This window comes from Dendropsophus ebraccatus, chromosome 1 (genome assembly GCF_027789765.1).
Source record: "Dendropsophus ebraccatus isolate aDenEbr1 chromosome 1, aDenEbr1.pat, whole genome shotgun sequence".
NCBI lineage: Eukaryota > Metazoa > Chordata > Amphibia > Anura > Hylidae > Dendropsophus > Dendropsophus ebraccatus.
In genome coordinates this window covers 103,902,962-103,917,932 of record NC_091454.1, presented here as the reverse complement: position 1 = coordinate 103,917,932, position 14,971 = coordinate 103,902,962, and the positions used below count along the sequence as shown (strand labels likewise).

The 14,971-nt window shown below is 38.8% G+C and overlaps 1 protein-coding gene across 13 annotated transcripts in view; it reads right to left on the bottom strand.

Moving 5' to 3' along the window:
- Positions 1-14,971, bottom strand: part of FOXP2 (forkhead box P2) — a 209,106-nt gene that overhangs the window by 21,721 nt on the left and 172,414 nt on the right. For 12 of the 13 annotated variants that reach the window (XM_069976224.1, XM_069976213.1, XM_069976232.1 and 9 more), the window contains one exon: positions 14,479-14,642. In XM_069976224.1, coding sequence (XP_069832325.1) covers positions 14,479-14,642 — 164 coding nt within the window. Of the gene's footprint in view, positions 1-4,220; positions 4,422-14,478; positions 14,643-14,971 lie in introns of those variants that run through there. The other variant, XM_069976277.1, reaches the window with a different exon arrangement.

Below are 14,971 nucleotides of genomic sequence, written 5' to 3'. Positions count from 1 at the left end.
AACTTAACAAGAGTTTGTTATCATCATAAATGTTATCACCATGACAGTTTGTCAATGTTTGGGCCTTTTGGGGTGACTTCACACGCACTGTCGGACTGGCCCACCAGAGGAGCAGAGGATCCTGTGGTGGGCCCCCAGCTTTAGAACCAGCACAAACACTGTCTGACATGTTGTTTCTCACTGATTCTTCATTGGTGGGCCCCCAGGGTCATTTCCTCTGGTGGACCCCAGTTCCCCCAGTCCGACACTGAATCACACGTATCGTATTGCAGCGGATTTCATGCTGCAATTTCCGCAGTGAAATCTGCTGTGATACTCTGTACTATTAGCCACAGCCTATTTAACTGAGCATCTGCCGGGCTAACAAGCAAATACATTATCTGTCTGCGCTTCAGTTTGCTTCTCCAGCTGCTGGGTCAATGACGTTCAGCCAAGCAGTGCACTGTCGCATCGCAGCCACTGATTTGCTGAGTGGGATGACAGTGACCCGGGAGCCAGAGAAGCAAGTTGCAGCACAGATAGGTAATGCATTTGCATGTTAGCCCAGCAGTTGCTGAGTTAAGTAGGCCATGGCTATGTTCTCACAGTGGAATGGAAATCCGCTGTGAGAATGTGGTCATATTCCGTAACAGTACACAGTATTGCAGTGGAGTTACTCTCAGAGTGAAATCTGTGGTGATGTGGTACGTGTGAAGGCACCCTTAGACAGTAAATTAAAATGCAGTATATAGTTAACCACTTTGCACTGACTAATGACATATACAGTATATGTTTCTAAACCATGTTTAAAAAAAAACAAACATCATAGTATTTACTAAAATATGTTTAACTTATTAGAAAAAAATGTGTATGTATATCATAAACTCTTAAATGCATGATTTATATTTTATCCCCATAGCCTGCAATATTGAAATTAGGTAGCATCCCTTGTGAATGCACGTAGAGTGTAATGGACAACATTGTTTCCACTATTGCATATCACACCACTATTTGATTGCTTTCACATAAAAATATGGGAGGGATAGCCTTATGAGCATTGAGAAGCAATTCAAAGCAATCATAGTGTTGGCAATAGAAAGTATTATCTCACACAACCAGCTCATCTAAGTTTCATAATACTTCATCTTTTTCTCAATAGGATAAAAAAAGAAAGTGTTAGGATGGACAAATTTCAATCATTTGTAGAAGGAAAAAATAAAAAAAATAATAATTTCAGTAAGGGCTGTCAACCAAACGAACATAAACAAAATCTTGAAATGAGAACATGTAAAGCAATTAAAAAATAAATAAATATATATATATATATATATAATGGTAATTTGAAAAAAAATCTAAACTAATTTTATGTGAGAAAATAAATAATGCTTGTCAGCAGGAGAAAGTAGGAAAACAAGATCATGCTCGTAAGATGATTCCCAAACATGCACTTAAAAAGTGATACAATGTTGACCCATCCTGCTCAAGGATATTAGAAGTTAACATTAGGTAAGTCTATAGATGTATCCTGTGAACAGATTTTGTATCTGTGTATAAAAATGTAATTCAGTCCATGAGGTGAATGGAATCATATTAGACAAGGGACCATCCCATTAAAGGCTTTCCTTCGTAGTCAGTTGTTCAAGTACACACTCATGCTTCCTTCTTCTATATGCTGTGCCATAGGTGATTGGAGGTACAATTTTTACCTTAAAAGCATGAAATTAAACTTAAACTGTGTGCTAGTGATTTATTTTATATGCCGTTTAAAGGGGTCGTCTAACACCAAATCCATGTACATTTGCTCCAATAGTATATATAAGGACATCATAATGGGAAAAATGGGCATGCACCCATTATTTGCCAATTCAGAGCCACTCTAACTAAATAGTAGTATTGGCAGTGCATCCATACCAGTATGTATTCATGCTATTTTTACTTATATGTTTGCTCCATTCATGCTACCTCCTTTTAGAGCTCTGTATTCCTGATATGAATGTATAGCAATTGATTTGCAAATTATTTGCATCTCATTATTAATTATGCTCCTTTTCAGTTTTGTTTTAATTTAAATTTTCTAGGCAAGGTCTTTGTGACTACTTGTTCTAGTTATTTTCTACAGGCCATGAGGGTAAAGATCTCCTTACAATCATGTCAGTGTTTCTTGCCATAGAAAATCAATCAAACACTGGAAAAACAACAAAGTCTATTTTTTGAACCACAACCATTAATTTAAAAAAATTACTCCTGTGAACATGAACAATTCATACCAAGATCCCCAGTATGAGTTACTCACCTGTCTGAGGTCCAGCGGCTTTCTTCTGTCGCTGCCATCCTGGTCTAGTCAGTGGCACTGGGAGAGGGTGAAGTGGCGTGTAACCAAATGCAGAACTTTGCCAAACCACCAATTGGTAGTTTCAACTGGACTGTCAATTAGCAGGGGCAGTCAGTGGACCAATCAGATACTAGGCTAGTAGCCAATCCATATAGCTCTCTATTTAAATCTGCTGTTTCCCTTATTTATTTCCTATTTGCCGCGTACTATATTTTTTATACTATCCGCTGTTTTTGTGGATTGCTCTCTTGTCTTATAGGAAAAAAACTTGGATTGTTACTTGTCCCTATGTCCAGTCATTGTATACTGGTTTTACCCTCTTTACCCTGGCTCAGAAATGAGATTTTGCTTTTATGTATATTCTGCCTATCTGGTATTGACCTATTACCTATTTGTTTCTTTCTCATCTGTTTGCTCCACCAGCCTGTGGTTACACTGCAGATGCAGAGAGTACACATCAGAATCCATGCTAACTGGAGTGGCTGAAGTCTAGGCTGTGTTTTTTACATGATTTTCTTTTTTTACATTATTAATTACACCTGTACCTGTCACCCCCTAAAAAACTTTTGACATGTAGCAGAGACATGTCAAAAGTTTTTTCATTAGCAAAATGGGTGGGGAGAGAGGCAAGCTACTGCCAAGCTCTGTGTCTCTGTGAGTAAAATGAAGTTATAGATTTACAATATGTGCACACCTCAGTTATGGACACAGAGCCGGAAGAGTGTACGCTGAGCATGAATTTCTCCTTACTCATTCCCCTCATCGGTTGTGGTCTGAATACTCTGAAAACTCTTGATATGTATTTACGATTTTTTTTAAACACATTCAGAAAATAAACTAATGTGCTGCAGACTGTTATTGTCAAATGTAAGAGCTGTCACAGCCAGATATCAGCTGACACATATTGGCAGCAGTACCTGAAAAAATGCTATGTCAGAATAAAAAAAATAATGTAAAATATAATAAGACATACTTCATCGAATAAGACATAGAGAGATCAGGACCTCTTTTTTTTCTTTTATAATCAATTACATATGTTCTTGGGTTCTTATTTTCACATTTAGTACTACAAATTTGTATTGTATTTCCCATAGATTGATCATTTCCTCCCCTGGTGAAACTGCCTCTACTCAGTGCTGAGCTACACAGGGCACTAAGAGTGATATATGAATTCAGCGGTTCCTACCTTGTCACATGTCATCAAGAGAGATGACTGTTCAAATGCTTTTAAATTGTTGAACGTGTAGTGTAATGACACTGCTGCGGTCCCCATTGCATTGTTTGAATGCTGCCACTGCCATTATCGCCTGTCAGTTACATATATACGCATATACAGTAATGCCTGTCTACATTAACAGATGAAAAGTCTCAAGAGACAATAGTTTACATGGTTACATGTACATGATGTTTTTCCAAACCAACAAGCTTGTGCTTACAAACAAATACCAAGCAACTTTGTCAATCAACCTTGATATTTTCATGGCTAGATGTATTTTTGAACATTAGTATAATATTGTGTTTTTGGAAAGAAAGATTTAAGATGTCTTTTGGTAGTATAAATATTCAACTTTCACGTCATACATCATTTGTCTTTAGAATCTCCATAGAGGCTATCCTCACAGATGCACTGACTGGTGCATCGTAAAGTTGAAGCGCAAAGTCTATTCAGCACTTGAGTATGTACATTTTTATAGGCATCCATATCACATTTTGTCCATGAAACAGATTATAGCATATGGGCATGTATATGCAAAGAAGCACTACATCTTCTGCACGCATGGTGCCTAAAGAGAACACTGGGGCTAGAATTTTCTGGTTTAATATATTTGGATGGTAAACCACTTTTAAAATATATATATATATATATATATATATATATATATATATATATATATATATATATCCCATTTCTACATCACTGACATGTGTACAGAGCCATGTAAACATTGTTTATATAGCCTTGTGCCCAGGTTGAAGTGGCTGTCATCTTTATCTTGGACTGTATAGTGGTTTAATTCTTCTGGTCAAGTACGGGCCAATCCCACTTTGCTGAAGCAAGTCAATGATGTAATGACAAAAAAGGTCCTGTTCCTGGAGTATGGGGAGTCGACTGTGAAGATACAAGGAGCAAAAATCATAACTTCTGGTGGTGAGTATATTTACAAAATGGCTTCATACTGATGACTACAGCGTAAGCAAGTTGTATAACTTTCGTGATAGCAGGGTTACAGGGAGCTTTTCAAAATGCCAGACTACATCTTAAAGTAGGATGTACAGGTGTATGATCCTATAATGAACATCCATATGCCTCATGAGCCACATTCTATTGGCTGTTGTGTAATGGAAATGGGAGGAAAAAACTGTGTAGTGTAATGTAGTGCTATAAAAAAGTAACATATGATAATATAAAGATGGTGTGTGTGTGCTTCTGTATACACTCCATGGGGGGAAATATATCAAACATGGTGTAAAGTGAAACTGCCCCTAGCAACCAATCAGATTCCACCTTTCATTTTCCAAAGAGTCTGTGAGGGATGAAAAGTGGAATCTGATTGGTTGCTAGGGGCAACTGAGCCAGTTTCACTTTATACCATGTTTGATAAATCTCCCTCCATGCACATAGTTGTATTAAGCAAAATCAGCAGCATAGACACAATGCACAATATTAGTACATTCTTCTTGTCATCTGCAGACTTCCATATGAGTTGTTTCAATATTGCTTTTGAAATTCAATACATTTTATTTTTATGTATGTACTTATTCCGTATAAACGGATTTTTCATTAACCTGATTTTACGTGTAGGTTGCTATAACCTTAACTACCTGATACAGTATGTATAACTATGTACATCCCAAGGCTATGTTCACACGGCGTATCACACCGGCCGTTCCGTGACCCTGGTCATGTCACGGAACGGCCGGTCTGTGCCCAGATCATCATGGCCGGTACTTAATTACCGGCCGGATGATCCGTCCGGCCGCGGAGCTCTGATGCAGGCGCATCAGCGTGCACCCGCATCAGAGCTTCCATAGCCCACAGTGAAGCGAGCGGCCGGAGCCGCTCGCTTCACTGTGTGAACTGACAGGGCTTTCTGCGGCCGGAATTCACTGAATTCCGGCCGCAGAAAACTGACATGTCCGTTTTTTCCGGCGGCGTATGGGATCCCGGCGGAGCGTATACGATGTGGCAGTGTTAGGTTAGGATTTTATACAGATTTCAATGCTTTTTATGCCATCTGGGCTCTCTCTTTCTGTGCAGTGTCCCAGGCTCTTTGAACCTTCTCCAACCTTTGTTGCGGGTTATGCCTTCATCCCTTTTTAAAACCCGCTCCAGATCTAACTGTTCATGTATTTACACACAGATGGTTACTTCTTATACAGGAGATACTTCATCGGCAGTTCATGAGAACTTGGTGATGGAGCTGTCCCTAGAAGGACCTTTCTGAGTACTATGGAGTAGGTAATCTTTGGGGTGGCTACTTTCCTTCAAGCAAAAAGCTGCACAAACAACTACAGATATATATATTAAGATATATTGTGATTAGGTGATTAAATGTGATAAGATAAGTGAAATATGTCACCTACATTAGGTTTTCATCCACAGAAATAAAGAAATAATTTTACATATACAGTCTTCTGCACATACTGTGTTAGAGTGCTAGTCATACCATTCATGCATAAGAAATGAGTACACATGCTTTACAAAAGCTATCGTCTAAGTAATTTAAAAAAAAACAAAAACACTTGTTTTCAATACATACAGCCTTACCCCTTGTTTGCTCTTAAAATTTTTATCATTCAGTAATTCATACACAAAGAAAGCATTAACATGCCCATGAGAACTCTTAAAAGTGAAAAATAACACAGAGTGGGATGCCTTAAGCAAGCCACTGCATGGTTCATAGCCTAATGCTCCAGAAACAAGAACTTTTCTCAGAATTGATCACTTTCCTTGTTTTAGAGTGAAATGCTCTCAGGAGCTTACATCCATCTTCCTTCTACTTTAGGTTTTATTACTTCTTTTGTAATATTTAACACATCTAAAGACACCTTTAATTTTAAGGATTTAATGGTCTCCGACGAGGTACAATACCCGATGTATCTAGTTTGTTATAAACTAATGTAAAAATAAATGAATTATGGAGACTAACTTAAATTAAGATCGCAAGAGTTGAGCGAACTTTGAACATGTTTAGGTTCATCCTAACCCAAAGTCTCTGCATTTGATTACCAGTAGCAGAAGAAGTTAAATGCAGAAGTAGGGAGCCCCGAAAAACATAGACACAAAGTATCCTTTGAATAAATCACGGCTGTTGTTGAAATTAGCAACAACGGCTGTGATTTATGCAGAAGATATGTTGTATGTGAATAAATGGAATCCCGGCCGGAGCGTATACACGTGGTATATGCTCTGGCCGGGATTCCAACCTGCCGCATGAAAAACTGACATGTAACTTTTGTGTGGCCGCTATTCATTGATTAGCGTTCGCACAGACATGTCAGTTCACACAATGGAGTGTGTTGCACCGGCCGCACGCTTCATTGTGTGCAACTGTGAATTGGGATGTGGACGTACGCGAATGCCCCCGCATCCTAATTTAACAGAAATGAAGGTCATCTGGCGAATACTGCGGTACCGGTCGGGATGATCTTCAGTAACACCGGCCATTCTGTGACCCGGTCAGGTCACAGAACTGCCAGTGTTATACGCTGTTTGAACATGGCCCATGGCTGTATTCATGTTTTCCAGGCAGCCTTAGGGCTGGATCCACCTTCTGAAGCAGCTGGTCAAAAGTCCGGGTTTGGAAGAACCCGAACGTACTTCGTAGCTCGCTAATCTCTAGCACTAAAATATTAACGTGTGTTAACTAAAAATATTAATTCTATTTTTGGACCATACTGACTTATCATGTCCTTTAAAAAAAGAACAAAACAAAAAACACGAAACGAAAAACAATAGGATGCATGTACTGTATTGTACAGCACAGCAGAGCTTTAGGCATCTTGATGGTAGTGACTAATAACCATAAACAGCTGGGCATAGGCAATTACCTAAATCGAAATCTTACATCACCTCATTATTAGGATGAAGCCTTAAAACAATATCTCCAAGGTCTGCGTTGTACAATTTAGTAAACAGGAAAGTACCACATTTGACATCACTGATTAAGGCCAGGCATTTCCAACACTTCATACACATTTCTGAAATCCACAATGCATCAATTTTTAATAATTCCACTCTCTCTGCTCCATTAAAAAGATGGTAGGGGAAAGATTTTAGAGTAATTAATGATATAGTTAGCTGCTAAATATTAATAGGAATCGTAGTTCTGCATAAAATATAACATATAAACCTTGCCAATACAGACACACCAGTAATTAAAGTTGAATATGTAATTATGCTGATTTATAAGACAGGGAAAAAGTTACACTTTTTCAGGCTCTATGTAAACCATGGGTAATAGTTAAAGTTGTATTTTATGGTTTTAATAAAAGGGCAATGCACTTAATTTAGTGCAAGTTCAGAGCTGGTTTGAAGATCATAATCAGTCAGATAATGACTATGTACATTCCAGGGTACTTTTATGGATATTGGCTCAATAAGGAAGATTTTCTGCTTTTGCATCCCTCATGGTTATAGCAGCAGGATGTTAATAAATATGTGGCCTTTCAGCATCAAATGAAAATATCCTGCATATGGGTTTTTGGCAAAACTGATGCCATCATGTATATGATTTGTAAAGCCTGATAACCAGAATTCAGGTTAGCAAAACAAGCCGATATTCTGATGTTGTCATATAAAATTAAATGAACTGAAATGTTAGAATCATAAAACATCCAGCATTTAATAGCTCTAATATGTCTAAAAGGAATCATTCTATAGTCTCCTCTAAAGGTCACAAACTGTAGGTGAGTTTATTATCCATGTCCAGAAAATGTAAATAGTATTAACACATAATTAATAGCTATTTATATCTGGACAATATGCATGCCTATGGTACTTAGAAAACCTTGCTATAATAATCCTGCATAAAACAGTATTTATACCTAGGCTATGTTCACACAGTGTATTTGTTAAGACAAGAACGGCTGTTGTTGACGATTAAAATGCTTTAAAATGATGCACTGCAGTCTATGGGAACAATGACCGCTGTTTCCACATTGTAGTAAACAATGCCTGTTGTTCTCCTACGGCCGCACTTGTCAATTATTTGCAGCCGCTAATGCAGGAACAGCCGCCATTGTTCCCGCTTTGTTCTCACAATGTATGGCCATTCTGACAGCCGTACATTAAACTTAAATGGTTAACTAGAGTGCAGGCACAACCAAATGTGCCCACTTTCCAATTAAAATCATGTTCCTGTGGCCAATATGGTAATATCGGCTGCAGGAACATCTGAAACAGCGCCCATTGTTTATACATAGTGTGAACATAGCCCTAAAGTGATATATTACATTACATGTGGCATACACTGACTAGTATTTTTTATTAGACTGCGCTTATAACACAGATGCCTAATAATAATAATAATAATAATAACTATTTTGCTCTAGAAGATACTGTAGATATATTTATTGTTTACAGTGAAATGGTAAATCGGTAAAGATGTCTCATATTATGTACAGTTAATGAAGTGATTTTGTTTTTTCTTCATTGGAAGAGTTTTCTTTCCACAAGTGGTGTAGGTCAGTGCTTCTCAATTCCAGTCCTCAGGCCTCACCAACAGGTCACGTTTTGAGGATTTCACAGGTGTTATAATTATACTCAGTGCATTAGGTATTATCACAGCTGTTCTTTGTATGGGATATCCTTTAAACATGACCTGTTGGTGAGGCCTGAGGACTGGAATTGAGAAGCACTGGTCTAGGTTATCCTAAGTTAATGCACTGTTTTCAGCAGCCCTCTCCCCTGAAATGTAGAAAGGAACTGTTCCCCTCTTTAGTACATCCTTGTGCCCTAAAAGTTTATGGATAAAGACTATCTAAAGCAGCAGCTAAAGCCTTCCTGCCATGCCCAAATTTATTGATGCGGCCTAATATAATTATACTATGGAGTGAGCAATTAGTGCTAAGGCGAGTAAATTACAGACATACTGGGATAAGTGGAGAGATTTTAGAGCACTAGGAGATTCATTAGGGTGGGATACTTCACTGGGTTACGCCACAACTCCTTTAACCCCTCTACTTCCCTTTTTTTTTACTTCCCATGCAATGAGTCACCTGCCTATGTTTACTATCAACTGCAAAATACCACTACTGCATCATATACCAACTTCCTGTGTTTTCTTTAGCAGCCTATCGCTGCTGAATTAGTTTTATTTGCTGTTCTTATGTTTCGACAGGATGCACAACAACCCTTTCTAAAGCTAACGCTGTGTTTGCTAATGCTAATGTTTACAGTTACAGTATATAGACACTTCTGCCTTGCACATTTAGACCTGTCTATAACAATGTAAGGGCCGGTTAACACTGAGCAAACGCGGCACAAATCCCGCCGTGCTCAGTGTGCTGCTTTGAGCGAATGGGAGAGCGCGCGCCTGTCCACTCCCTCTCCTCTCCGCTGAAAAAATGAACATGTTCATTCCTTGAGCGGAGAGCGGCGGCAGCAGACAGGCACGCGCTCTCCCATCCACTCAAAGCAGCACACTGAGCACGGCGGGATTCCGCAGCGGAGAGCTCCGCCGCGGAATTGCGCCGTGTTTGCTCAGTGTGAACCGGCCCTAACCATCCTTTCTTTTCCTCATCTACCCTGTACTATGTCTATGCACATTGCTTTATTTTTCTGTATACAGCACTGGTTCAGTACACTTGTTCAGTTGCACATTTTTGCACAAAGCCCCAGCTTGAACAAAAATTGTGTAACTTTTTAATGTTTTGCTCCCTGCTCACAGACTGGATGAGAATAAGGTATGGCATTGCACAGGGGGAGGCGTGTCCTCCCTGTGAGCAACATTTTAATTTGCACATAAGGGCCCTTTTACACAGAAAGATTATCTGACAGATTATCTGCCAAAGATTTGAAGCCAAAGCCAGGACTGGATTTGAAAAGAGGAGAAGTCCCAGGCTTTCATGTATGACCTGATCTCTGTTTATAGTCTGTTCCTGGTTTTGGCTTCAAATCTTTGGCAGATAATCTATCAGATAATCTTTCTGTGTAAAAGGCCCCTTAAAGTGTACCTGTCTTTTTAACTTTCAAAAGCGAAATCAACAGTGGATGTGACATAAAGAAGGTTTGCAATTTACATTCATTTGTTTTTTTGTTACATGCTGTAAAACAAAGCTGAACTTACCAGAAATCAAGGTCCAGTCTCCTGAAGTCAGTTTCTTAGTCTTTTGCTGGTTGAAATAAAGACACTAAACACATACAAAAGACTAAACACATGCAGTCGCGGACAGTACAGAGAGTCACGGCTCAATGTGTCAGTAAATCAAATGACTGCCTTCTAACCTAGGAAAAATGGGGCTACCTGTGTTAAGACCCTTTGGGGAAAAAAGAGTCTAAACACAGAAAGTGCCATGTTTTCCATGATAACTTAAATTCTTTTTTTTTTTTTTTTAAAGAATGTATATTACAAACTTTCTCTATATCACATCAACTGCTGATTTAGATTTTGAAAGTTTAACGACAGTGACACTTTAAGCTGAGATTAAATTATAGCTAAAATCTATGCCTGCTTGCAGCTAGTGTAAACTTCCAAGGCTGCCATACAGTAAATCCAATGGAGCAGATACAGAGAGGAGTTTGAAATTAAGGCAATGTATGGAACACCCTTTAAGAAAAGTTAAACATTTTTCAAATTTACCATGAACATACATGACTGTAGATCCACAGCTGGAAGCTAAGTGAGCTTTGATGCACTGTCTCTTTTGTGTTATGGCTGTCTTCTTGCAAGAATTCCAACCTGTACCCAAGCTGTACTATTCCTTCAACAAGTGACCACAACTTGGCAGAGGCTAGTTTTTACAGCACATGTGCCTGTTCTCTCAGCTTCTAAATTCAGGACTGTTATGTCTAAAGTATGGAAACTAGTGATGCTTCAGCCTCTCCGGCAAGGTATGGTTACATGGTTATGTGACACAATCGGAGGGAGCGGTAATAGAAGAGCAAGAGAGTAAAGAGAAGACAAAGAGTTGAGGCTTAAAGGGGGATTCTATCTGAGCTTGTTATCTCAAATCCATAGGATAGGGTATAACAAGGTGATCACGGGTGTTCACAGACTTCTCTCCAGCACTACCCAGACATAGACGTTTTATAAGCAGACATGGGCTACTCTATTACCAGTTATAGAACAAAGAGGCTCACCTATTCGCTTTACCTTTATATTAGTGTTAGTAATAGTGGTTGCTACCAAATAACACTAATAATGGCAGTGAGGGTCCCTCAGTAACCCCTAGACGACCCTGGGTGTACCAGTACGTCCTGGGCCGCCTAGGGATGTTCTAATTGCTGTTGACAGCTGCATCCGATTACTTACTGCAGCCCATCCCTGGTGTCTAGTGGGGTGGATCCCCCCCCCCCAGGATGTTGTCCTGGAGGAGCGATCCACACATCCAGCTTGGGCCGGGGTCTGCGCCGTAATGGCGCTGATCGCAGCTCGGCACTCGATTGCTTCCGGCTGCAGCATAGATCTCAATGAGAGATCAGTGTGCATATACTAGAAGTCCCCCAGGGGGGCTTCTAGTATAAGTGTAAAAGCAAAAAAAAAAAAAATCATTCCGCTAATAAAAGTTTGATTCACCCCCCTTTCCTCATGTTATGAATAAAAATAAGTAAATAAATAAATATTCCTGATCTCGCACAGTAAACAGCGTAAGCGCAAAAAAGTCCCAAAGTGCAAAATTGTGCATTTTTGGTTGCATCAAATTCAGAAAAATTGTAATAAAAAGCGATAAAAAATTTGCATATGCGCAATCAAGGTACCGATAGAAAGTAAAGATAATGGCGCAAAAAATGACACCTCACACAGCCCCATAGACCAAAGCATAAAAGCGTTATAAGCCTGGGAATAGAGCGATTTTAAGGAACATATATTTGTTAACAATGGTTTGAATTTTTTACAAGCCATCAAATAAAATAAAAGTTATACATGTTACCTATCGTTTTAATCGTAACAACTGGAGGAACATGCATAACAAGTCAGTTTTACCCCAGGGTGAGCGGCGTAAAAACAAAAACCCTCCAAATAAAAGAAATGCGTTTTGTTTCGTTTTTTTTCAATTTCACCACACATTGATTTTTTTTTCTGGTTTCGCAGTGTACTTTATGAAAAAATTCAGCCTGTCATTGCAAAGTACAATAAGTGGCGCAAAAAATAAGGGCTCATGTGGGTTTCTAGGTGAAAAAAATGCAAGTGCTATGGCCTTTTAAGCACAAGGAGGAAAACGAAAACGCAAAAATTGAAATTGGCCCGGTCCTCTAAGGGTTAAATTCTATGCCAGTTGCCTCTATCAGCCTTGACTTGTCCATCAATACTCTGGATTTTGATTCTGATGATCAAACCAAAGCTATAAATGCTGGTTTGTATACAATAAATAGCACATACCTTGTAATACCACACCAATGTAGTATTTGTTATTTTTATGTAATAATCTTTTATTATAAATAAATGCACAATTAACTGAAAGGGAATGTGTCTGATGGTTTTACATAGTGTAACTAATCACGGGTGGGGGTTAGAGGCACATTCCCTGGCTGTAGCTTTAAATTTGTGAAGTTCTTCTAGTGAACTAAACAATTTCCATTTTTTTGTAAAAGTTACTGAGTGACTTATTGTCTCAAGGGCCTATTAATGCCATCCCCTACAACACAGAGGCTGTCAATAAAATTCAGGAAGAAAAGGCAAGGATCAATAGGGATAGAAATACTTAAGGTGATCAGCCTCACCTTAGGTGCACTTGTTGCTCAACTGCATGTATAAAAAATTCCTAAAACTGCTTGGCTCACAGGCAGAAGTTCAAATATCTAAAGTTAAGGGGCTTGTTACCTCTACCCGGAGCTCTGAATAGTTACACTATGTGAAATAGATTCCCTTTAAATATTTAATATTCTTTTAAAATACTTTAAAAACAAACTCAAACAAACTTCCAAAACTGGCTGGTTTCAGTCACTGGTTTCAGATTGAATTTAAAACCTAAAGCCTTCGTGATAGATACTTATTAGAGATGACTGAATTTTAAGCACATTCAGGTTCATCCGAATTTGAGCATGTGTCTATATTGGTGGTCTATAGTTGGATGCATGCTCAAGATTGGAGCATCTCTAATGTGTATTACATTTAATGGGTTATTTCCATCTAATAAAGAAATACCCTATCCCCATGATAAATAACAGGGAACTAACAAGTTGGACCCTCACCAATCCCAAGAACAAGGGCACAATTAATGTAGAATGAACAAGACCCACTGCACATGTGCAGATAGCACTCCATTTATTCTCTCTGAGGCCACTAAACATTGCTGAGTGCTGAATTTGGAATCTTTTGGTATCCCATATGTTGTGCATAGGGATAGCGTAATGAGATGAAATTTATCTAAAGGGCCCCCTAAATAATTCAAGGGCATAAATTCTTCACAGATTGTAAAGTGGAGTACCAAGACGCACATATCAAAAAGTGAAAGGTACATTCTAAGCTCACCTTTTAAGGAAAATGTAGTATTTTAGAAGCCCCCTATTAGACTTACCGCAATAGATGTGTCAAGCAAAAATAATTTCCAAAGGACTTATTTTGTCAAGCTAATATATGTTTGTATCGACCTTAGTAGCGACGGATAACAGCAAAGCTGTGCCTCTCACTGTTGTAGAACTATGGTTTCAAATAAATTAAAGTGTCACTGTTGTGTGGGAAAACTTTTCACATGTCAGAGAGACATGTTAAAAGCTTTGATTGGTCCGGGTCTGAGTGTTCAGGAGATAGAGCCGGGAGAAGATGCACTGCATCGCGTCATCTCCCTGAACTGTGTTAGAGAAAAAAAACAGGCTCATAATGTAATGGAGCGTGGTCCTCTCCTCCATTTATTCTCCGGATCAGTACGGGTGTGAACACTCAGACCCCGACCGATCAGAACCTTTCACGTCTCTAGGACATGTCAAAATTTTTCCCAAACAGCAGGTATACTTTAACACAAGTTAAAACAAAAAAAAAACTACAATTTTAGAATGCACTTACATGTGTGGTTGTGGCGAGCAGCCTGGACTGCTGTTTCCATTGCTGTCCATGTGATCCAGTGAACCATTGAGGTCTTCATGTACTGCTTGTAGTAAGCCAGTGGATGCATTGTTTATCAAACCTGTGTTACTTAGCAAAGGTAAACTGCTTTCTGCCAGAGCAGCCTAATAGGAAACAATAAAAAACAAAATTTTTTGTATCTTGATTCTTATAAAATATTGTGCATCTATCATTCTAAGTAAATGGATTGTCACACATTCGACATTACATGGACAGGTGATCAATGCGTAATCACTAGGGGATCACCCAATCGGTAGAACAGTGCTCCAGAGTGTTATATCCTTCCTACTGTATGACTACAGGGAGGAGGAATTAGAATAAAGTGCTGGTTAAACATGTGGTCCGTCACTCTATTCAATAGCTGTAGGGCTGACAATGGTAAGAAAACCATTTTAAAATGAATATTTATGACCAGTTGTAGGCAGCAAAAGAA